Raw genomic sequence first — 26,314 nt, 5'->3', positions numbered from 1 at the left:
GTGCTCAGCTTTACTGTGGTTCATGAGAATACGGCGGGAAGAGTCATAGTGACTGGCTGACCTGCTGTAATGTATACACAGGCTGAGGTCTCCACATGTGTTGGCCTGCCTGTTTAGACATCCTAATTAATACTCCAAATCTGCAAAACAACAGTTCTGGCTCACATGTTGGAGGCGAGGCTTGGCCAGTACGTACACCCCTGTTTTTATGGTGGGTGGGTGTGGGTGGGGGGATGCTTTTGAGTTTCACAATGTCTTTAATGTGCAATTTCAAACGGCATGGGACCATAAATCATCTGGGCCTGCTTTTAAAAAAAACACCTGCCTTGCAACTGTCAAGGCTCTAATGGCAGTGGTTAGTATATAAATCACAGTGAGCTGTAATTTTCAATATCTGAGAAATGATTACACTGAGCATCTGTCAGTGAATGCTATTTTAATGACCGCTGCTGCACTTAAGACCCCAGTATAACCGTTTCGCCATCTTGGTCCATGCCGTTAAAGCGTCTCCTGAGTGATGTGGCGGTTGCGCGTTCTGTCATGCTGGGTTTTCATCACAGCTTTTAAGAATATCCAGGGGTCTGCTGACCCCAGCTCCCAACCCGTGGGCTCTCGTTTTTTTCACCTTCCTTTTGTTTTCTTCCATTGTTTTAATCACGAGCAGAGATGGAAAAGAGGAGCTCAATCTGACTAGCACCATATAGTGTTCACGAGCCAAAAACGTAAGCCAGAGCAGGCCATCACATCATCCCAAATGCACTCTCTAAAAAATGAAAGGCTATCTGACCTTAAATCACAAGATTATAACACCTATTTAGGACTAATATTCCCACCTCATGGCAGTCTCTGGTCAACACCAATTTTCATGATCATAGCTGCATTAACAAGATGACGAGTCTACAGCCATGCAAGCAGCTCTGTGGAGCTTTACTGAAGCACAACGGTGCTTTGAGTTAAACCTCATGATGACAACGCTAACATACTTCTGCTCAGCAGAAATAATATTCACAGTGGTAGTTGATAAAGTGGGCAACTATGAAGCAGATTGGCAGGTTACAGAGAAGGAAGCAGGTATACTCTCCTATTTATTGTAATTGCTTTGTGGCTGAATGGTGGGTATACTGTAAATTGGTGGGTCATGGTCCAAAAGTGGGTCACAGGCTTATTCCCAATGGACTGCAATGGACTCACGGACAGCTACTTTACAGAGACAGCAAACTAGCTCAATGACATGTCCACATGCAAATATGACGGTGACTGTATTAAACAGTGGGACCTCGAACTAATGACTAAGGAGAAATCTGGACCCCGTGGCTGGACCAGTTGGGAACCACTGCTGTTAACGACCAGAAGAAGAGGTGGGTTATACCTTATATACCTGCATACACCTTCCACCACACCCCTGATTATTCACCATGTTCACCATCTTACTTTAGCATGCTAGCTTGCTAGCAGTTGGATTAGTACCCAACACAAATATATGGAGCTAAAGCAGTGAAAGTTAAGTTTTGGAATCGAAAATAAGATATAGGACACATTGGCTGTGGAAAAAACTTCCACTGAAAAATAAAACACAGGCAATAAATATTTAGATTTTTTTTCTTTCTGATGTGTTTCTCAGTGACAATCTTCTAATTTTTCTCTTCATGTCACTCTTTTTTTCATACTTTTACTATGGAGAGAATGTGTCTTTTGGACGCACAGTCCCTCAAAAGTATCACGAAGAATAAAAATAACAGGATTTTCATTGAAAAAAACACATCAGAATGCAAAAAACACTGATATTCAATTGAGTATTATTAATGCCTGTGTCTCATTTTTCAGTGGAACCTTTTTTAGTGTCAGTGCTTCCTTATTCAATGCCAATTTAATGTTCAACCTTCCATACAAGCACAGCTGGGGTTGATGGTGATGTCATTGGTTTTTCAGATATTTGATCATAAAGTAAAGTACGTAACAAATTAAAAATTGAATCTGATAATGGTGCTAGATTAAATGTCTATTATCAACCCTTACCCTAAGGAGGACATGAATGTGTGCAACATTTCACTTCAAAACAACAAACGTCAACCTCATGGTGGCACTTGGAGTAAATACTGGTGATATCCAAAGTCAGCAGGATTCATCTTCTTGTGACCATTAATGTCCGTGCAACATGCCGCTGGCTTGGCTAAAAAGACAGCAAGAACTAATAATGAATAAAACCTGGTACAGGTACATTCATCCCCCCCTACTCAATCTATGAAAAAGAATGCAATATTATTAGATGTTCTCAGCGGGCTGGCTCATTCCCTTCAACCTACAACATCCCTCAGAATGCCATTCGGCACAGATGCTTCTTGTTATCTTTTTAATGAACTATGAACAAAGACTGCTCGAATAGGCCGCGCAACAGCAGGGCTCCAAGATGAAGGGCTGCTTATGCAACTAACCTGTCAACCTAGGAGAGACTCGACTTCTTCAGAGCTATTATAAACACAGCATTCCTGCCATTGTCCTTGAGTGATTTGGCAGAAAACCTCATAAGACAAGCAAACAGTCAGTCCAGTCCCAGAGTGCCTTTGTAGTTGACATACGGACCTAAATAATGAGCAACTCATTGGAATTTGATTTAACCTCTCTGGCTGTATGAAGAACACAGTAAGTATGCAACTGAACCTCTACCAAACATGTGCTTATCACACTGCTTGAATAATGATTTATTCTATAGTGCCAGACAATGTGCAGACTCTTATACCCAGTAGGACATCATACAATGATCATACTTAATCCTCATTGTAATATGAACACACAAACTTAAAATTGCACCAAAAATAAATGCACCTGAAGCTGAAATCTGTTATTTTAAAATGACATTACTCTGTACTGTACCACAGAGTATGGGGGAACAAAAAAGGGGTAAGATAGAAAGCTTGCCCAAGGCCCGAATTAGACAGAGCGCAGTAAGTCTGATCTGTACTTTAATAATCTGCATAAAAACTGACTAGCGGACAGCACTTGAGAACTCAACACAGGGAAACGGAGATCCGTGTGGGTACCTGAGACCTTCAGGTGAGGAGAAATCAAAGGGAGTACCTGGTTGATGGACGGTTCAGGGCTTGTTTTAGGATGAGTCAGGGACAGTTTGACAATCTACTGTCAATCATCTGGCCTATTCGTTGAGGCAGCATTTTTTTCAGATATGTCTTGCAGCTTGCCCAGCAGGCGAAGGATAAAATTGAGCTGACGTTCCAACTTGTTGTCATCGCCACTACAGAGGGCCAACTCTCTCAATTCATCCAAATGGACAATTGGAAAAAACAGTAATGATACTGGATGTTGAAGTCTCTTGAGGTATTTGGGGCAATCCTGAAAAAATGCAAGGCGCACGGAGCGTAAAAACACCAGGCATTCAGTGACAACAATGCAGCGAACAAAATGTGTCACTTTTATTGAAAACCATTACAAAAAGCTACCTCAGGCTGCTTAAATGAACTCTGTGCCCATGTATGTAATTTTGGTGAACTCACCATTTAACTATAGATATCTAATCACCTTATGTGATTGCCAAATTTGACTTTTGAGTGTGTGTACGCCTTCCTATATTATGTGCCTATTATGTGCCGGCAGGATGTTTAACCTGCCTGGGAGCCTCACGGTGCTTTTCCCCGTCATTGCTGTGCAGGACAGGGTAGTTTGGGTGCAGTTACCCCCTCTCCTCCTGTGCACATGGTCCATGTTAAGAGACATGAAACCGCTGAAGCCCCGGAACAATAACCTCTTTTCTTGGAGCTCACAGGTTCCTCTCATCTTAAGCTGGCCTCCCTCCCTGGGCACTCACATTCACTACCTCCACCAACAGTTTATTTTGTGTTTGAACCAAGCAGTGATGTGTAAATCCCACTTACATCCTTTTTCCCTTTAGCCGTGATAAAGAACAAAAAAAAAAAAAAAAAACTGATTTGCCTCAATACTTTGGGGCGAACGACTATATGAGGCAGTGCTTGCTTTTTAATGGTTGGGCTCTGGTCTCAATCAGACACTGGACATCTGGATCACATCTCCCGAGTTCTCCCCCATGCAATCAGAAACACTGGAACCGGGCTCTCCGCAGGACGAAATGTGGGTGCAACATGTCGTTAGAGTCGACTGATTTCAGAGAACGTCTCTGACAGGGAGGGGGATGATTTTGAGATCCTGAAAAAGGCCAAATCATACAGAGTGCCAAACAGACCGGTCATACTCCACACCTTCCTTTCAAACATTCAGACAGAGCCAGTTTCAAACTCTGGCCTGCATGAGGGTAACAAGGTTCAGACCAACATGAGTCTTTTCTTGTGGCAAAATATCGGACTATATGAAATAAGGCAGCCATTGCTCTAACCTGCAGGTGGAAAGGAGTAAAGCAATATTTGCTGAACTGAAATGGTGAAATATATTCATCTTCTTCACACCACATCGAAGGCCCAATGCTTGTAACACGCATATTTGACAGACTAAGGGTTTTTTCTTGCTTAATTATACCCAGGTCTCTATGAAATGAACATGGGGGATTTTATGATGGATAATAACAGGGATGTTTCAGCTCCTGAAACCTGGATCCACAAAGAAGGCGATGCTGAGCCTTACTTTAAGGACGTATGGAGTCACCTAAAAACAGCACAAGGATTCATCACATTGCAAAAACCGGGGTTGGGACAATTACCATTTAACAGGAGCCTACAGTGGAACATGCAACTAAAATAACATGGAGGTTCCTATGTGCACGCCATTATAACTGACTGACTGCTTGCTAATCCTACCACACTTTGAGAAACTGATCCCATGCCACCTCACTTATCACCACTGGCTGCCTCTTTCCGACACTTTAATCACCCCTTCTTAGTACACTTTTAGAGCTCGCCTAGTTGCTTTACGTCTCCCCACACATCATTTTTGCTGTGTGTCTGCAGCCCGCTGGGACCTCAGGGGTCATAAACATGTGAAGGGGGGTGGGGGTGGGGTGAAAGTTTGCTGGAGCGTTTGGCCCTACTCAGGGACACCTCAGGGCGCTGCCGGATTGTTGTGCCTGCTCAACAGCCACACAGCCGACGAGTTTATTTTTTGTTGCTGGATGCTGGTGTAAATATCCTGCATGGTAGGACTGGGAATGTGTAAAGGGACTCCCAGTGAGCCTCTCCAGCTGTTGTCATGACATAATCACCCACACAGAGAGATGGCCGATCAATCACTGTGTTGTCTGATAATGTCTTTCTTTTTCTCCCACACTTTCTCCCAGCTGTTTGTCTTTTTAAGTGTGACACATGGGGATGTGAAAGTGTCTTATTAACACATCAGTCCCATGCGCCTCCACAAAGGAAAAGCAGTTAGCTGTTTTGAACTGAGAGTGCAGCACGAAGAGAGCCGTTTCTGGCCCTTACAGGGTTAGGCAGCATTAAAACCAAACCCAGCGCTGTGGTGATTAGCCGCAGGGTTGTGCTGCGATGTTTCGGTGTCACTTCAATGGCCCAGTTGTGGGGAAGTGAAGGGTGGAGAGAAAGACAATTTCCCCACCTTAGCCACTGAGTATTTGTCTTCTGTAAATTCATTTTTGCCGGCTTATAAGATCTGTAGAACTCCTCTTGGTTATCATAACTGTTGTATCTTTACTGCCACAAAAGACTAGTGTGCACAAACAAAGCGAGTGCTCTCCTTTGTGGCATAGTACACATAATCTAACAGTTAATAAATACTTTCATTCTTTTATTCACTATAATATCTATCTATAAAACCAACTGCATTGCTTGTTCCCACTGGACTGCGAGCATCTTTACAGTCTCATCACCAGTTATGTGATTGGTCACCACAGTGTGACGTCAGGTTGCGAATCTCCAAAAGTACCTTTGTCAAATTTTCGCCACGGGCGACTGCATTGTTTTTTCCCAGCCCCATCGCCACAGCCTAGATGCACTACCAACTTTATTATGAATGGGAAGATTGGCATAGTTGCTGTGATTATAGCCGGCTGATAAACATCTGCCGTACTACTCCATGAACAGCTAAACATAGAACATTAAAAGGTGAGAACAGAAACAAAGCATCGGTGAGGCTTTCTGGTCTGCACTCCTGTTGTAACGGCCTGATTTAACATCACCATGTGGCCTGCAACTCTTCTTCCACCAATTTAAATAATTTACTATAATGAGCCTATTCTGCGTCTCAAACGACCCCCACTTGCTCCTTTACAGCCACCTAAAGAACACAGCAGGCTGCTCAAACTCAAAATACAAAGGCCCACACGTGGCCCCAAAGTGTCCAGATTTGTGCTGAATCCAAGCGATAAACACACAAAAACAACAAAAAGACTGAAATATCCTCCTGATATCAAGCCCTGCACAGCTAAAGCAAAATTTTGAGTGTAATGTAAAAGCTGACAAGTGGAAGCATGACTCTGTGCTTTATTCTCCCCTTCCTGTGGCTTTGAACCTACCCAGACTACTCACTCTAACACTAAGGGGGCAATCATGCCCACATCCATGGCTATTAGTAACACTGCTGATTACAGCACAATCTTCCTCCTCACTCGCCCTCTCATCCTTATTGAGGAATGCCAATAATGCATGTAAGGTGCATACCTGAGCACGTGAGTCCCAAACGTGCAATTATAATATCGCAGCAGGGATTTTTGTATTCTGACTTGATGCATAGTTACAAGACCATAACAAATACAAATAATAATTTCATTACATTGGCCCTGGCTGTAATTACAGTGTCTGTACAATTCATGACCCTGACAGTGCCTCAGGTGACATCACATTCTCCGTTTATGATTTGTTTCTCTCGATATCAACGCAGTGTTTTCATGGACAGTTGTCGATTCAACAAAAATGATATAATGCTATGAAGACAGGAAGCGGTTACAGCCCCAGGGCGTGACAGAGACACCGGCGCTAAATGGGCACTGTGATTTACAGTTTCAACAGTGCTTCATTGTAGATTCTCTCAGCACTTGAATAAGTTGAAATAAGGGGAACTTGTTCTTACCATGGGCAAAACAAAACAGCTGAAGCAGACGGCACCACCTGTCCAAGCTATGCAGGTTACGTAGTTACAGAAGCTGGATGTTTCTACATTACATGAATGTGTAAAGGCACAATACAACTAGAAAGAAGAAGAGAAGAGGAGAAACTGCATGCACTTAATGTGGTAAATGAGACAGAGCATACAAAAGCACTGGTGTTTACACACTCCAGTAAACAGGGTGTCTACAGACTACAGACAAAAAACTTAAATTTAATGCTTTTTAAGACCTTTTCAAGATCAATTTAAACCACATTTAAGTCTGATTTTTTTCTTACTCTTTTCTTCTTTCCCTCTTTCTCCTTTCTTATCCTTTTCATATTTCTTATTCTTATTCTGAGGCTTGCTGAATCAGTGACATCTTTTAAATCGCTTCTTAAAACTGTTCAAAAAAGCCTTTATTTTGTGTTACTCTAATTGCTTGATTTGCTAAACCTCAATGCAATCTACAGGGCAATTAGTTGCCGATTTTGCTTATCTGCTTCAGTGATGCAATTTAATCCTTTTTTTTTTTTTCATATTTTTAAAATTGTCTAGGAGGACAGTATCATTATGCAGATATAAAGATTTATAACATCAGAAATGTGGGCTTTGACACTGAAGAGCTTAACTAATTTTGATTTTAAAAAAACTTTAAAGATGGATAAATTAAATTAGATTACATGTTTGTGCCAATTAAGACCTCAAAATTCAAATTTAAGACTATTTAATGATGTTAAAGGCCTAAAATTTATAAAATTGAATTTAAGATATTTTAAGACTTTTAAAGACCAGAAGAAATCCTGGTAAAAGATGTACCGATTGATGAGTGTAACAGTTTAAGTATTTAGAAATCCCCTAGTACCTTTTAATTAGCATACAGCCAGACGATGCAGTAAATATTTCAGCAAGAAATTTGGTTCCTCTTATGTATTATAAAACATTTTAGCATTTCTGAGATAATGGGTCTAGGTTTGTCATATTTGGACAGTACAGTAGTTGTATCCAGGGGGGATGATATTAAGCTAATAACAGTTCACATATCAGGGGTGCAGGATCAGTGACCTTTAAAAATCTCTGAATCACTTCCCCTTCAAAAATGAAATATAATTAAAAAAAAAAAAAGAACAGGGCACTGCACTTAATTATGAGTGAAGGCTAGGTGACAGTGAATGATGATGGTTTTGGGTGACAAAGCAGTTTCAAATAATGTACAGCAGGCCTTAAAAGAAATGGACCGAGTGCACATAAATACTGTAGCTGCCACCAGTAAACAGAAGACAGGATACTGTAGTAAGATGCAGCTGAGAGACGTGAGGATGACGAATAGATATCCCTCATTTTTAGATGCCTTTAATATATGAAAGTAAAGATTTGAAGGCATGCAGGGGAAGATTTTTAAAAGCAGGAGATTTTGTAGTGAGTTTGTGGTGTGGCGTTAAATAATGGCAGTGTGGTCAACAGATTATACCTTGATGGTTTCTTGTGGTTGAAATAGGAAAATCCTAAAAATCCAGTTTATGTGTTGCTACACATTCAAGTACAAGCAATGTGTACAATAAAAGTAAATATAAATGTGCAGCTTTATTTTGCCTCTGCTTTGCTTTTAACTTCAGTAACAACATCGACTTTTTTTTAAGTTAGTAAATCACATTTTCAGTCACTTTATGGTAGTGTCATTGCTTTGTGAGTGTCAGTGATTGAATCTATGAAGGGAGCTTGTTCAAGCTAAAATGTGGTTTCAGAGTTGCTCATTAGGTTACATTCAATTAGACTTTGTTATATATCTAAATATACAATAATAAAACTATCAGTGCTGCCAAACTGTTGGGTCCAGCAATAGCTGGTAGAGATGTTTGTTTAAACTGTCAACTACCCACTTTAACCCTGTTTACATGAGAGCATGGTGGAGAAGTTTGTTTTTAATTCTTCCTAAAAACAAATAACTTGTTTCTTGACTCACCACAATCAGATTCTATCTAACAACAACAATTAGTCAGGTTTATGCCCCATCACTCAAGGTCACTCAAGGATTTAAAAATTAAAGGGTCACTTCATCGATTTTCAACCAGCTTTGTATCATATCAGTATGGGTCGTATGTGTAAGTGAACTGTAACTACCCTCCATTTTGTCAGTGCCCAGATCTCTCAGTGCAAATGCATCATCCGGTGGATTTATATTGGCTCTTAGGCTGTTGCTCAAACTACAGATTGTTCGCAACTCCCTACCAGAATTATGTCATCCACCAGCAGGAGTGTTTGCTGGTTGGTTGTGGCAGTGAGTTCTGGTACTTGTAGGTTTTCTACCTCTTGAGCAAAAGCAAATGCCTCAGTCCTTTCCTCTGTTTCCTCTGCTCAAGTAACACTCACTTCAATAGCATTTGTGTCTTTCCAGTTTTATGAAAAGACCATCTTTCCAGGAGTGAAATACTTCCTTTACTACAGCATTACAGCACTACACTATTAAGTATTGCCTCACCTGAACGTCAGTGCATGTGATCCAAACATTTTGGCAAAGTGGAACGCATCATACAGTCCACACAACCCAACAAAAAGGTATAACCTAGTTAAATCACAAGAGAATATCTACTATCATTAATGTAATAAGAAGGACATCTATAAATTTGTTGTTATTGAGTACCTTCCTAGGAAAATAAAGTAAAGAGAAACCTTGAATTAAGAGCAATTTGATTTGTGCAGGAAGACAAAAGTACATCAGGATGTGTTGTATAGGCACTTGTGATCAACAAGATGCATGATAAGATTGTGGTTTCTATTGAAACGATCTACAGTGTGTGGTCAAAAGTGCATGATGCAAATGCATTTAGGATGAGTCCAAGTTCACTTTTGTTAGTTAAACGGTGTATAATCTGGGCATAAAAGTAAGGTGCAATGAAAAAAAAGACTGTAATTAGTCCCTTAATTAATCATAGGTGTGTTTTGGGCCTAACACGAATTCAACCATTCAGGCTGTCATCTTCCATTCCCTTTAAAAAGCCAGGTGTGCCTGCACCTGGCACACTGCTAATTACATGACAGATTCAGCAAACTAGAGAAGCTAGCGGTTTTCCGCTAAGAGTAATGCAGTAAGAGCAGTAATATTACTGTAGCAAATATTGTAGAACATTTAAGCAGCAAAACTAAACACTGTAGAAACTAGAGGAAACAAGACTAAACTTTAAGCTTTTGAAATGATCAATGAAGTTATGCTGCTCGTTAAGCAGAAATGTGCACAGCGTTTCTCTTAATGGACAGCAGCTCTGCTCTGCTCTCAGCTATGTTCTAATTTTAGAGATTGTAATGAATATTTTCCATATTATTGATAATTTATTTCCTAAGTATTGAGCCTACTTACTCTCTCTCCTTCTCAGTGAGCCTGTCAGTGATTGTGTCCTTGATGGAGGAGCGTGAACCCTTGTGGATCACCGGATACCGAAGAGGGATCTGCAGGAAGCAGGAAATCATCAGGACCAGGTGCGACGTGTAACCCAGGGCGACTGCCACGCTCCCATCATCCTTTGCTGCAGGACACAGAGCAAAAAAGAAGGTCCAGTGATCACACATTAGATAAAAGTTTTGTTGAACAGATGAGAAATGTATTTATTGTTCCATCAATAGGCTTTAAGACTGATCTACTTAAACACACCAAAGCCCCTGAGCCTATAGTCTACCACAGATGAGTTAAACACAGCAGCATTTTAATCATCCAAAAGTCAGTATTTTATTACAACAACAAGAACTTCAAAGCACACAGCCAGCATTGTCCGTTTTGTTTCCACTTTCACTTTCTTTACACGGAAAAAATAACATGTGTTTACGTAAACCACGTCCACATCATGTGGACAAAAATGTATAAACATCCAACCAATGATAGTTTGGTTACCAAGTATTCACAGGAAGAAGAGCAGCTGCATTCATGTGGGAAAGCATTTTGAAAGTGATACAAAATGTGGCACGGCACACAAAGCACCAGAAAACATTGGGTTGCAGTGGGATACCCAATTTCTTTCAGATATGTGCTTGAGAAGCAAAAGCATCACGTATAAGTATCCCCTCCGAACCCAAATAACTTTTAGGGTGGAAAGCTGGATGCCTTTGTGAACATTTCTGACAGCAAACCATCTCGCTTTAAGTACGAGAAATGGTTTCAAGACAACGCACTAAGTGGTTTCACATTCTCTAACAGCGGCAGGACACTGCTTGAGGCAAAGACTTAAAATCACCGTGGTTTTTATCTTAATGCGTTTAAATAATAGACTATGGCAATAGTGAGTGGTGGACTCCTTGGCTCACACTGTCTTTTAACACAGAAAATCTGCTTTGTATCATTACTTTTCCTGCATATTCTAGACCATAGCACAAAAAGCACCTGGAGTAAACAGCTTCCTGGCCTCTGGTGCTTTTGGATGATACTACACACTAACAGTATTATCAGGTCAACTAAAGGACACCTTAAGGTGCAAGTGGAGACTGCTGATATCTTGTCAGGCTGAGCTGACAAGTTAAATGTAAAACACTGAAGGGCCTCAGCAGAGTGCCACCCTGTTCCACTCTGACCCCCGGTAGGATTAGGACTCTAACTAACCCTGACCCTGGTCTCTAATGTGGAACATCCTTCGCTGTAGGCCTTTTTAAACTGACCTCTACACCCATACAAACAGTTCTAGACTTGATCGGGCTTTTTCTGGAGCAGACCTCACACTAATGAGAGTAGGGGTGAGCAGTGGGGTAAAATGGAGGGGTAAGACACATGCTTCTCATCTTTCTCTTTCTAAGGTCTCTGCATGATGGACCAGCATTTGCAAGATGTCTACCTGTGAATCTCCACTAAGAGCGAGACATAAGTGAGACATTAGCAGCACACGAGCGTCCTGTCATCCAATCCAAACTGACTGAGTCGTTTATAAATGTCTCAGCCAGAGCTAACCTACCTTCACCAGGCTGACTGACAGCAGACATTTACTGCAGAAAAGTAGTTATCATGGCAGCTCCATGGGAAGAAATTAACTGTGTTAGTAGGTCGGTATCACTTAAGAAAATTATGATACCAGTACCAATACCAGTGCCATTAAAGCAGTACTTCATTTGATTCCCATCATGTGACTGGAAGCATTCAGTTGCATGAAATACAACCAGATGCCACAGGTGTGTAGTACAGGCATAATCTCGAAAGGTTTAGATCATCACGCTCAACATCACCACACCACTTTTGGGTCATAGCTGCTGCATCAGTGAGCTAGTAACACCAGGGTTTCCCCACACATTAATTCCACAGTGGCGGCTCGCCACAATTAAAACATCTGCTGCCATAAACAGACTTTCTATCTTTGGAACTGTAGCATTCATGAGGAGCACTGCTGGAATATATATATATATATATATCATTTGGTTATTTATAGCACCCCACTGTTGGAGCGTGGAGCACAGAGAAGGAGCAGCAGAATGTCAGGCGCATTGAAAGTGAAACTTAACCGTTCATTCTGCTGGGTCTAAAGGTTTGCTTTCACTCACAAACAGCTGGTCAACAGAATAATTATCCACGCCGCCAGTCACAAACTACTGCTGGGGAACATAAACTCATAGAGAGCTCTGCCTGTGTTGCATTCACGGACCTGCAACACCCCCCAGATATGTAAAGGGGACACTGAATGATACATAACATGCAAGTTTGTGTGGTTTCACCAACTGTCCATGCAAATTAGGCTTCACTAAACACGACAAAAACAGACTGGAAGCTTAAAAAACTCTGAGTGAGATGACATGTGACCTCAGAGTGGATTGATAGACTCAATAAAATGGAAGTGTACCCGTTCCTTGAGATGCTCAAGTGACAGACGTCAAACACTTTTAAAAACGCTTTCAGCGGGGATTGGCCGTAATGGTCACAGCAGTGATGATAAAGGGTGAATATTAGTGGCTATATGGATCGCATGATAGCTCATCTCTACATTTCACAAATCACAAGCCACCTAACCAGGAGGTATGGGCAAACGGGAAAATGTAGGTTAGCAGTAAAAGCATTAGGATGATCTCTGTTAGGCCTTGGTATCTTCTGCCACAGCACATGCTCAGTTGTTTACTCACTGCTAGGTGTCCACCTACGTGGGACTGGGAGGCAGAAGCAGACACAGGCCTCCACCTTATGGGAACAAGTGATTGCTGCAAACACAAATGGGCTAGCTGTCACTACTGTGCACTTCACTGTGCCCTTAAAAGATGTAAACAGGTGGAGTGTGACAGCGGGGAGCGGATGAGATTGGGAGTGGTATTTTTGAATTATGAGTTCAGAGGCCTGCTGGGTCTCACCAGCTGTGAGGGAGGGGGAGCTGGAGAATGTTGAGTGGACAAGTGGCAAGTGTGTTCTCAGTATTAGACAAGTGCTGCAGACCAAAGATAACCATTCATTACCTATTTAACCCGCAACCCCCTCAAATCATCTGAGCTACTGAGAGGTCATGAAGTCATCAAGTTTCCCTTGCTGCAACAGCAAACTCCATTCATCACGACACATACAGCGTGACCCTTACTCTTACCTACCACACCAGCAGGATAACAAGGGCTTTGTGGCTGAAACTGCCTGCTGACTAAACTTTCTTTCAGTGTTCTGTTGCCTTATACTGTGTCTTTGATATTACATCATGTGGTTATTGTGGTTGTTGTGGAACCCATAACAAAAGCATCTTGTGACAAGACTCTATAAGACTGTGGTAGACTGAACAACTCCTCCTTTAGCATCCAACAAGATCAGAGAGGCTAAGTGTTCAAAAAACAGAGGAATGCAAACTACTTTCAGCAGGAACAGGGGGCTCTTGTTTTAAATTATTATTGAGTACTCACGAATAGAAATCTGATGTAAGAACAGGTTCCGAAATGAAGGCCTAAGCAAAAATGTGGGTGGAAGTTAGAGTAGGCCAACCTTTCTGTGCTGCACAGACTGTAGAGATCAGTAGGGCTGCCCCCGAATAGTCAAAAACATTAGTCGACCAGAAAAGTCATTAGTCAGGAAGATTTCATTGCTTGTTAGGGTTGCTTAGTAACCTCAGACGCAACCTGCTGCAGCGCTCTTGAAAGCTGGCACAAAAAGACGTAAGAGTAGCGCCCAGCGCCCGACCTCACGTTTTCCAGGCTGTTAAAGATGCGGGATGTGTACAGCCCATAATTTCCAGGGCTGGTACCTGCGGTTATTCCACAGGCTAGTTAATAACATGTTGGGCAGGAAATCCAAAGTGTGGGATCATTTTGAGAAGGTGAAGGACGAACCCAAGGTGATATGTAAACTCATCTTCATTGGTCGACTACAAACATGACGTATCATCTGAAACATGGAAGTAGCTACATGCCCATTAGCCCACAGCGTCATTAACAGGCGGCTCGCTCAGTGTGTGACGTGCACTTGTAGATAAAATATAGGCCTATATTAATGAAGGTTCATTAGTACGGTTTTGTATTTCTCTGTAATGTAGCACAGTGTTAACAATGTTACTGATACTATTCTTTCTCACACCTTCAACTCAAACCATTGTGCTGCCCCGCCCAAAATATATAATTTAATAATTAAAGCAGTATTGTAAATTCGCAGACGACTAGTCAACTAATGGTCCTAAATGACGACTGTTGGTCTACTAGGAAAATTCTTAGTTGGGGGCAGCCCTAGAGATCAGCAAAGTTTAATGTTACATATATTGCACTGCATATTTATTCTGTTTATTTTGTCAAAAACCTTCCAAACATCAATAATGCAATTACTCTGTACGTTGAACAAATACTGATGTCCAAATCAAGTACTGACGGCCATCCCTCACAGAAATGCTGAAATTTTATTAATTGACTGCATATGTCTTTTTACTGTGCAGAGGAGAAATCAACTGATGTAAATTAACCAATGTCAGGAGAACAAAAAAGGACACAAACAAAAACACGTGACGAAAACACACCCAGTGAGGTTTGTGCATGTGTGCCTGTTAATAAGAATTCAGAGACTGTCTTTGCCGCAGGTAAGTGGTTACATTGCCAACCTATCCCACACACAGTATCTGAGAGAAGTTGTCATTATGATTTTTATTGTATAGAACTAGCCAGAGTTAAGAGGAACATCAACCTTTCCCAGCTAGTAAAACTGTTGATGATACAATTATGTCATTATGTCTTTTATGCATAAAGATGACATACCGGTAATTATAAAAATTATGTCATTTAAGCACATTAAAGACTATAATACTGCAGCACAGTAACGCCAAATTGCCATGTACAGTAGCCAAACTTATGATATCATAGATACTGTATCTATGAGATCATCAACTTTCAAATTTGCTGCTATTCACCAAGCATTTACATACAGCCACAAGCATTAAAGCAGAGGCAAAGCATTTGTTCAACATGTCTTACCACAGCTTATCCTCCTTTAACCCTGAAACACACCAGCAGGAACATAATAAATTACCTTGAAAGTCTTCAGAGTTTGGCAGCTTCACTCCGCAGATGACATAATCTGACTGATTAGCCTGTGGAGTTAAATAAGAGGTTTCATATTAGAGACAATGATAAACAGACACAGACAGGATGAAACCTTGTGTGGGATCAAATGTAGGCTTTGCCACTGACAGAGGCGCTTGATGTAAATCATTCCATCAATGTCTAGTGGTGTCAGCATTTAGGAGACGTTCACATGTTGTGTCTTGAGCACACACAAATTCAATCCCGCATTCATGGCTACACGTCTATTTGTTTTGGGCTTGTCCACGATTGATATTAACTCAATAAAACTATACAGATCAAGACATCATAACATTTCAATCCATAAAAAAAGTGGAATAACACAGGAAAATAGTATTGAACACACCAACAGAAATGTATTCAATAATTGTTGGAGAAGCTTTTGTTTGCAATGCCAGCTTTCAAGATGACGATCTGTCACAATGTTCACAATGATTTTGGTCTTTTCTTTCACACAGACTGACTTTAAATCTAAAAGATTCTGAGGGACCTGCTTGTGAATCTTGATCTTCAGCTTGTTCCACAAATGTTCTATCGGGTTTTAGCCTGATGATTTACTAGGCTATTCAAACACCTTCAATTTCCTCCTCGGAAACCAACAGAGAGTCTCCTTTACAGCTTGTCTTGGATCACTGTCCTGTCGGAAGATTCCCCTGCATCTCCTGATCATCATCCTGGTGGTTTGCCACAGATTCTTCTCAAGAAATTCCTAGTGCATAGCTCTATTCGTCTTCCCTTTGATAATTTGGATTCAGCTCGTACCATGAAAAGAGAAATAGCCACATACCAAGATGCTTCCACCTCCAAACTACACTGTAATTATGGTATTTAAAGGTCATATGCAGAGTAATTTCTTCTCCTTGAAGCTCCTGGTCAGCAGTTAGATGTTAGCAGTTAGCAATTAGCAGAAAGTTGTTTAAGTGTAACTGCGATGCCGTAATGAGGCTTCAGTCACTGTGCAGTTCTCCAGTTCATATATATTGATAATATTTCCACTCTGTCGCTCTGGTGCTCCATGGTTGCAAAAACACATGCCTCGCCTGCTCACACACTATCGCCCAGGAGACAGTGGTCTAGATGGGCAGGGGAGAGGGTGTGATGTTTAATGTTTTGAGTCCTTCTACTTGGGTCTTTGAGAGAGAGAGAGCCAAGAACCGAAATGCCAAAGCAATTTTCAAGCTGGTGCCTTAAAAGAAAGGACATGACAATTTATACTAGATGATAATGATATGGTCATTTTACATATACTTTTTCAGATTCATTCAAATTCAGAATACTTTATTAATCCCCGGGGGAAATTGTTTTTGTTCCAATGCTCCGTGCAAAGTAGAAATAGAATCCTGTGACAAGCCGCGATACATCGAATTCAATCGATATATCACCCACCCCTACATTAATCAGTAAGACTGCTGTTTTCAACACAATCTTAGATGCCACATGTGAACAGCCCCTTGAAGTTTTAAGTCAATATGCCAAATCTTTTAGTAAAAAAGAATGACTGTTATATTTATCAGGGATGTTAAACAGAAAGGTTATGCTTTTGGATGACCTCCTGAAACACTGCAGTAGAAATAACATTCATCAGAATTAGACATGACTTTGGAAAGGTTGTACAAATAACTATCTGCACCATTTGTGCTTGATCAAAGCCCCAGTTCCGTAACCAGATAATTCTTTGCAGTTGCCTGGTCAACAATGTAGTGTGCAGCGTTGTACCATCAGGTCCAACTCACCACATCAATGGGGTAGATGTAGGAGAGCTCAGACAGGAGCTGACGACAGCGGAAGGTGAGTTGAGCGTTGGACTTGAGGAACTGCTCTCTGGGGAGACAAAACCAGACACATGGACGACACAGTGAGTAACCGGCTGGCAAAAGGAGACAGGAGGCCGCAGTTGCGAGTGCAGGCCGTTGGGAGTGGTCAGGCAAGGGAAGGACTAGAGAAAGAGCAGAGATGAGATCGTAGGGGGAAGGAGTGCAGCTGGAAGAGATGGGAGGAAGTGGAAATGAGCAGCAGAAATTATCCAGGCGGGTTACTGCTCCGCAGGGACCCACTGTGAGGCATAAAGGTAATTACAGTTTAAAATATATATAAGATTCACGACGAACAGACAGGAGACTTTACTTAAGGTGCATAATAGTGTGTGATAGCAAGTTAATGTTGGTCCTTGTATGGATGAGAGCTAAATGACTCAATTTATTGCGATTCAAATGATAAAGCTGTCAAATTACCGGTGATTTCATATCCATAATAGGGCAGTCATTAATAGTTGTGCAGGTCAGCTTGTCCCATTATCAGAACAGGCTGGAGAACATTTGGCAATTATGGCCTGTTAAAAGTGATAAAGTCTGAATGTTTGCCTTGCAGTGACAAGTACTGAGTAAGGTAACGCTGTGTGAGAGTGCATATACAAGTATATTGCTAGGGGTGCCTCAAATGAGACCAGACCTGTATGTGAAACAAGTTGTAAGGGTCTGCTTCTACTCAAAAACAAGTTGTCTGTGCGCTGTGTTGTCCGACCACAACTGAACACAAAAGTGTTCTTGATTCAAACAGCTGGTGAAGAGTTGGTCATCATAGAGATATATCCCTCTACTTCATCATCATAATCCTTTCTCTTCATCCAGAGCCACAACTACCTTTTTGAGCAGCTCTGGAGAGGTCTTTGACTGCTTGTCGGTGGGCCTTGCCTCAAACTCTTATTTCCCGGAGCAGCCTTGATACCGACGTGGCTAAGCTAAGTTGTTAAGCATCGGCTGCAAGGTCAGCCTACCTCAGTTTGATGAGCTCGTCGACCTCCTCTACTGCATCCTCTCTGGGCACTGTGAGCTCAACAATGAGAACGAGACGGAGTGATGCCAACTAAAGCACAAGGTCTGGTCTGAGGTTGTTTGACGTAATTTCAGCTGGAAGGCAGAGCCCTCTGACCTACATCTGCCACCATCTTACAATCGTGTGACCCGCCCTACCACCCAGTATCAAGTTGTGTGAAACCAATTCCAAATGTAAATCATCTATCACATCTCTGCAGCTAAAAAAAGCCATGCCTTGAAATGAATAAATATAACATGACTCTTCCAGGATTTACGCACAGTTCCTGACTGTCAGAGTAACACAGATAATTTGCTGCTTTGTGTGAATGGTGTGTGGGTGTCCTCTACAATACTTACACTACTACTTGTGGGTAATAGCCCATCGTTTCATGCAGATGAAAAGGGATTTTGGGGGGAAAATGGTTATTGAATGTGATGCATCCTCCCATCCATGCTCCTCGCCTTACACTTAAATTTCCTATTTGGCTTTGCCTGTGGTTAGCAGTCTCTTATCATTTCCCTTTCACAGTGTGCGGCAGCTTTATGAAAGAGGAAACAGATTGGTGTGTAATGATCGTTTGATCTGAAATCACTCATGTGTTCAGCAGGCTTTGCTTCATCTAAATGGTTGAGCCCAAGGTGCAAGCCCTTCCCAAACCCTTTTCCCAAAACATGCAAACTCATGCATCCCCTCCACTGTATGCAAAATAGTTTGTGTGAATCTACATGTTAGCTGGCATAAGTGAGCAGATATATGCATGCTGACACGTGATATTTTATTAGGGTATAAGGCACCTCCAAAGGCTCAAAGGTGTTGCAACACAAATTTGTATTTGCAAACCTGTATTCAATTTTCTGATTTTTCTTCAAACTTTGTTTTTGTTGAATAAAAGTTGGATAGTTTTACCACATTTGGCCTGAAACAGTTCTCGAAATGAAACCACGTGAGAGGTTCACAGGGCAAACCTTTGGTGGATCTGCTAACAACTCATTGACATCTGAAACATGACAAGGGGCCTACTAGACACTGCCTTATTGAAAGGGTTCATAATTGGTAACCGCTGGTTTAACCTTTGGTAAGGCTCTGTATTTCATATGCTTACAATAGGTTTTTAATGTTAATCTTGATCTGCAAAAGTACAATGTACAATATTTCCCCCTGAAATGTATTGGAATAGAAGCACAAAGTAAAGCAATGGAAATACTTTAGTAAAGTACATAAAACTGTACTGTAAAAAACCTTCTACTTTGTTACTTTCAACCACTGGTAACCAATGAGGAGCTGGTTTAACATGTTACTGGGACTTAGAAACAACAACAGCAACTGTGTGATGTCATCATGTTAATATGGACCAAAATCTCTTGTTGAATCTATGCTACGAAGAATTAAGGCAGCTCTAAAGGCAAAAGGGGTCCAACCCGGTACTACCAAGGTGTACTTAATAAAGTGGCAAAATCGGCAAACTTGTTGATTTCTGTTGTTGTTTTCAGTTGTAACTGTAACATTTAAAGATATACACTTAAACGCTGTGGTCCGACCTATTTTACGTTTCTGTTGTGCATATCTTATGTACTTTTTTGCTTTGCCATCGTCTTTAATAAACCAAATGTACAACACAGAAGGTAAACAATGTGCTACTGTAGACGGGGTCGCAGCAAAAACGGATTTTAGCCACCTAAGAAACATCAACATCAGCATAATTGTGTGTTACAGGCCTTATTGAATATATGCTCTGCTTTACCTTACACACTAACCGATTGACGCAGCAGTGAAGTTAAATTACTGTTTTTCTCAATGGAGTCTGATGACTGCTTTAACGGCTTTAATTTCCTGTGGGAAAAGGCTGTCTTACAACAAGGTAAAGTGATGAAATTATTCCAAATACAATGTACACTTTAACTGATATCATTATTATTATTTTATTTATTTTTTTGGTGGGCCTCTTTTACGTGGCTAAAAATTATCTAATTGAGGCAGGGTCTGCTCAGGGCCATTTGACTTTAAAGTAAGTGATGCGAGGATTTTCTACCCAGAAGTTAATGTAAATAAATAGTGTGATTCGGCCTTTAACTAGAGAAAGCCTGACTGATCCTGACTGATCCCTTTTAGCCCCTATTTTGTGAGATAAGCTGTTTAGGAGCAGCCGTGAAATATTAAACAGGAATGTGGAAAGGCTGAAAAAGTGTGCATGCTCAGCATAACCTTTCCCCAGCTAAAGGTAAAGAGAAAAAACGTGAAATGAAAAAGAAGCATTTCCATGAAAAAACATCAATGACATGGATATTTCCAAAGAATGGATGTTAGGCAGATGTACAAGTGTCGGTGTTAATTTCCTGTTTGCTGGGTCTCTTGGCCCCTGCTGGCCTTCCTGGGGCTCTGGTTTACCCTCAGTGACTGCCAGGTACTTCTCAAACAAACAAAGCTGTATCCAGGGTCGGCACCCGCCGAACACGTCTCCCCACAGGCCAAGGCAAGCACAGGCCAATAGGCTTTTTAGCACAATGTGCAAACTCTCCGTTAAGAACACATAAATAGACAGCACCAGCCGTAAAAACATCACCTTGTTTTGAAAGGGTAAGGTGGGAGGCAGGGAGCAGGGTGTAGTTCCATCACAATTCAATACCATTGAGCAACACATGGGGTCACATCATTTAGCCGGTTCTGGGTAATGTCAGATGGGGATAAATGCATTTCAAAAGTATTTTTTTCTACACAGACATAAAGCAATATCTAATTACAGGTTTATACATACCTCTTGGCAGTGCATTCCTTCTGCAGCTTGGTTAAAGATTCTTTCTCCTCCTTCAGACTCTCGTGCTGAGCGGAGAACGCTTCCTCTGACAGAGACAGAAAGAAAAAACGAGTCAATTATTAGGTGTGTGTTCTGTTCTGCTATATCTGAACAGCCAGGTGGGCTTGTGTTGGGTTGGCTGCCATCCACTGTTACACTTAAGCAAGATCAAACAGCTCTTTTCATCAGGCCAAAAACCATTTCCTTTTGACACAACATAAAACCAAACAACATGTGTATGCAAATTACAGGATTTGTCAGAGTCTGTAAATACAGAGTTGGGCAAATAAATAAAGTCTGACAGATAAGGGACGGTGATGATACAGCTTGTGGAAGTTTTGCAACTGCAGTATTGGCAAGCTGACAATGCATCAGTGTAGCATAAAGACCCGGAAAAGAAGCAAAGTTTAATTAGAGTTGTAACAGAATATTTCTGTAATCTGCGTTCAGACAGCCTCACATATGGACGGGTAGCAGACAAATGCAAGACAAACATGAATTATGGTTCCACGTGGTTCAAACAAACAGGAGGTTTAACTATCTAATGCACATTAACACACAACCAATCTATTAAAAATAATGTTTTCAATTTTAGCACATAAGTTAATTTTGTTTTGCAGCAATTATTACATACAGTCCCAATTATTATTAAACAGGGAGACAACACTGTCGATTTAAAATATCCAAACCACATATTTGCTACAAATTTTTTCCTGCATTTTCCTCCCACACTCCAGAATAACAGAAAGATGGTTATTTAGTTTTCTATCTTTGTTTAAAGCTGAAAAAGAAAAAAAAAAAAGTATGGAAAACTGTATGTGCTTTGCCAGATGATCCGAGACAATGCTGACCACTATTGGTAATTTGTTTTATTGGTTTATTCTGAGTGCTTTTGATGTTTGTTCTGTTTTTATTGTTTTACCCTTTGTTCTTTGTCCTGTTTGCTTTTATTACTTTTATAATTTGAGTCACCTTTGGTCATGAAATGAGCTGTATAAATAAATCTGACTGACCTTGATAATTATAAAACATTTGGACTGCTGTGCTAATTACAGGGTCTCTCTCTCAGGAGTCTCAAAGGATTGTGAGACTGACCATCAGGTGCAACAGCTAAAGGACCGTGGCTGTCGTATCGGACCGTAGTGTAGAGAGAGCAGAGCCACAAAGCAAAGCTCTTCCTGCCAAAAATCACATATGCTTTACACTCAGACTGTGAATATAAACATCGGTAATGAGGTTTCTCCCCAAGGTGGCTGGCCTCACTCTCAATGTCGAGGGAAAGACCCACGCCATGTAGCAGAAACCTGTTGTCACGTCACCACTCCTCCACAGTAAGATGAACCAAGAGAGGTGGCTCGGTGAAACGATGATGATGCTTTTCAGGTGCCTCTATACGCAGTATTCAGATTTAACTCAAGAGGGCTGAATCATCCCTCAGGAAGAGGAGGAGGAATTTGGTGAGGACAAGAACACATCAAAGTCTGTATACAGGTGTTGGGGAGTACTACTGTGTACATTCAAAAAGCAACATAGAGCCTTTAGTGGCTCCAAAGGTAGCTGCATGAAGTCTGATTAACTGCTGCAAGTGAGGTCAGCATCGGTACGGGCTGAAAGTTTGAAACTGAAAAAACAAATCAAAAAGGAGTGAGCTCACCAGACATCTGTAGCCTACTCCTCAAATAGGCTCCAGGCTAGTGTCTGCAAACAAGCTGCATTGTGGGTAATGAAGGTGGAGGGTTTGACAAGAAAGTGTGTGACATAAAAAAGATGACATCTGTGGTTCTGCTGCATCTGCTTTGACCTTTTTTTTAACCATCCATTGTGAGTACAAGAATAGAGAGCGCTGCAGGGATGGCGATATTTGTTGGCCAGTCTCAACATTAGCATTGCCCTGGTTACTTTGAGAAAAAGTAAGTAGGGTAAAACAGGCTTTGTGACAGACGAATTTCACACATGAACATAACTTTTATGATTTTTAGAGCGCAAACGCAATTGACAGAAGTAAAAATTGGGCTATGAACTGACGGCACTATGGTCATACGACATTACGTCACCAACACAATTAGCCACATTAGAAACCACCTTCTTAAAGATGCAAATTAACTTCACATTCACGAGTGAGGTATTAACTCACGTGTTTTATGTTGTGGTTTTATGTTACATTTTATGTAACTTTATGTCTGAAGCTCTCTTCAGCTTGTGTTAACCACAGACCTTATTTCAGGCTAGTATTTTTATTTTTTTTTAACCAGGTACGTCCCGTTGAGATTAACGATCTCTTTCACAAGGGAGACCTGGCCGAGACAGCAGCACACAAAAAGTTACAGTCAAGTTACAGTTACAGTGAGTGTTTCCACCTTCATATCTCAAAGACTCTCTATGGTGAGTGAATCAACGTTAAACAATGCAGAACGGAATCATAAGCAGATCTTTACAATTCCTGTGACACAGATAAAAAGGCGGAAGTTTTATATGTGCTTTCAAGCACTCGCTCTGGTCGACCATATCATAAGGACTGTACATGTGCACTGAAATATGAGCATGACCTGCAAAGTAGAGGTATAGGAGAGAGAGAGAGATGTATATTGATGATCGTCCTGTTATTTGAAACTTGCAATCAGTTTCAACAAACAGTTCTGCTTCTCAATAACCTACCCTTGTCACCTGTATTCTTTGTTCAGTATAGTGTATTTGATTTATAAGAGGACAGTGTGCAATGACATTAATCATTTACACATAACTAGTAGACGCAATAAATAAAAATAAAATTCAAGGTGCAATGCAGACTACAGTAAATCCATGTGTCTAACATAATAGAAGCAGTATGTATACGCTGCATGGTACAGAATACAATATGAAATGCACAATAACTACATTCTTCTATTGATAATAAACAAGTAAATGTCTACAATGTCTATAATGCTGGGAGTTAACTACTAAAAGAAAAACAAGAAATGTGTTTGTTTTGTCACACCTGCAATCCATCCTCAGTCAAATGGTTCAAATGACAGCAGCTGGCAGAAAAGTAAGTTTTGAGCAATAAAGACGATTCAATCACATTTTAATCAGACGGATCACAGGACCTGATTCTTATCACATACTTCCATTCACATCCATGCTGCTCAAACTGACACCATAAGGGTGGAAGAAGAGATACCTTGACAGAGGCAGAGGCAGAGAGAAAATAAAGGTACTCAGAGGTATCTCCATCAGATTAGTGAGGAAGACGGATCGAGTCAGACAGAGATCAGACAGGCCATCCCTCTGCTGTGAGGGATGACATGAAAACATATTTTAACACCGACTGCGTGGGCCTGTACTGCGCTCTTGCTTTCATGTAATGCCCAGCTTTGTCCTATCTGTTCCATCCATCTTCTCATCCTTTCATCCCTCTAACCTCTTCCAGTTGGTATCGCGGTACGGACAGACAAACTGCAGCGAATACCACGTCAGCGTGCATGCGGCATTCTGGCCTTTTGTGTATCAGAACACTTATCTTCTATATCAAACATGAGTGTTGGGTTTGGGATCCAAAATGTGGTATGGCTTTATAATGCTACAAGGCTCTCCCACTTGAATTTGAAGTTGAAATATTATGATGTGACAATAAATCAGTTGGGGAGCTCACCATAGCTTTTTGATTATTAACATGAGCGAATGTACATTAACAGCCTTTTCCATACATATGTGCTGGCTTGGCTTGACTCGGTTTGACTCAGCACGTCAGCCCAGCGTGGCAGGGATTTGCATCTCCACACAACAGGGCTACCCGCCTGATTGTGTATCTTTGATTGACGACGTGCTTATGCTTGTGGACTAATAGAATGTTTGTCTGTCTGTCCAGCTGGTGTTATTGTGGTCGACAACTTTCTTACTGTCATCTGAACGTACGCCGTATGTCCATCTCCTCCAGCTTTCTTAGTCTTAAGCCCAGTTAAGACCAAAGATTCATGACAAGACGAAATCGTTTTAGAATGTTGCAGAGACAGGTTGCAGCAGTGTCAACTGGTCGTCTGAGCTCAACTCAAGCTGGGTGATGGTGTCACCTGCAACTCCGCTGGTCAAATCACCGGCGGCTGGTTTTAGCATGTCACCTGTTTCTACAGCCAATCCACTTGAAGTAAGGCCCGCTGGTCAAGTCAACATGACCACAGACGGCGTGTTCGCTTGCTGCGGCAGGTGCTCCGTACCTGCTGAGCCTTCTGTTTCCATCCTCACGGTGTGTCAATGTCAGATGGTGGGTCGCTGCTGCTGCTGCTCGCTGTATGTGCTTATGCAACGCCCACAAACACATTCTCACTGACTGATTAATTGGCACTGCTTACTTATATTATTGTGGCGTATTTATTATGAATACTGTCCCTCTGATGCTCATTTTGTTTCTGTTTTTAACCACTTCACTATCCTCATTCATATTTTAAAATTATTCAAATTATATTCAGCCACAAGATAAGCCTGAAAAGCTGGAAATCAGAACGGAAGTACAGAATTGTTGCATGGAGATGATACACTGTCTCATCTAATGGGACTGGTGTGAAGCGGCAGGTTTTTAGAACGCTACAGAAGGGCACACTGCAAGTAGTTGCATGTTTCAACTCGTCTTGTCACGAATCTTTGGTCTGAACTGGGCTTCAGAAGCATATGTAGTTCTGCTGGAGAACATCAATCCACCACTTTTTTCTCCAAGTGAGGAAGTAGTATATTCGTAGGTCTCATAATCCAGGTGAAATTCATATACATTTCTTAAGCTCTGGAAGACCCAATCATCACTAAAGTGTACGTCATGCAAGTGAGCCACAAAAAAATTGAATTGTCAAAATTGTCATATTGACATTTAATTTAGTTGTTGATGCACTACGACAACATGCAAGAAAACATTACACCTTCAAAGTTGCTTGTAACCTTTGAGTGGCACAGTTAATTAAATTATCTGCAGGATATGAAATATGCGTCACTCTTCTGACGGTACTTTATTTAATAAAGATGACAAAACCTATCTGACATAACTGCAACCCGCTTGAAAGCAGTCAGGCGCACACTGGCCTGACTTAAAAGCCTGGGCCACCTTGGGCGCCACTTGGCCAAACTGTGTGCATTGAAACTGGTAATGGAAACGCAAATTAAGGCGGTATGGTTTGACTCTGCATGGCCAAAAGTGCCAATGGAAAAGCCCAATAAGGTCCTTCTGGCACCAGACAG

At 41.3% G+C, this 26,314-nt stretch overlaps 1 protein-coding gene across 1 annotated transcript in view; it reads right to left on the bottom strand.

The window, feature by feature from the left end:
- Positions 1-26,314, bottom strand: part of uvrag (UV radiation resistance associated gene) — a 117,794-nt gene that overhangs the window by 58,021 nt on the left and 33,459 nt on the right. Inside the window, exons 9-12 of the mRNA XM_078172342.1 lie at positions 21,077-21,161; positions 17,244-17,331; positions 15,458-15,518; positions 10,373-10,538 (exon numbers count right to left, since the gene is read on the bottom strand). Coding sequence (XP_078028468.1) covers positions 10,373-10,538; positions 15,458-15,518; positions 17,244-17,331; positions 21,077-21,161 — 400 coding nt within the window. The remainder of the gene's footprint in view (positions 1-10,372; positions 10,539-15,457; positions 15,519-17,243; positions 17,332-21,076; positions 21,162-26,314) is intronic.

This window comes from Epinephelus lanceolatus, chromosome 11 (assembly GCF_041903045.1).
Source record: "Epinephelus lanceolatus isolate andai-2023 chromosome 11, ASM4190304v1, whole genome shotgun sequence".
NCBI lineage: Eukaryota > Metazoa > Chordata > Actinopteri > Perciformes > Serranidae > Epinephelus > Epinephelus lanceolatus.
This window is presented reverse-complemented; position numbering and strand designations above follow the sequence as displayed.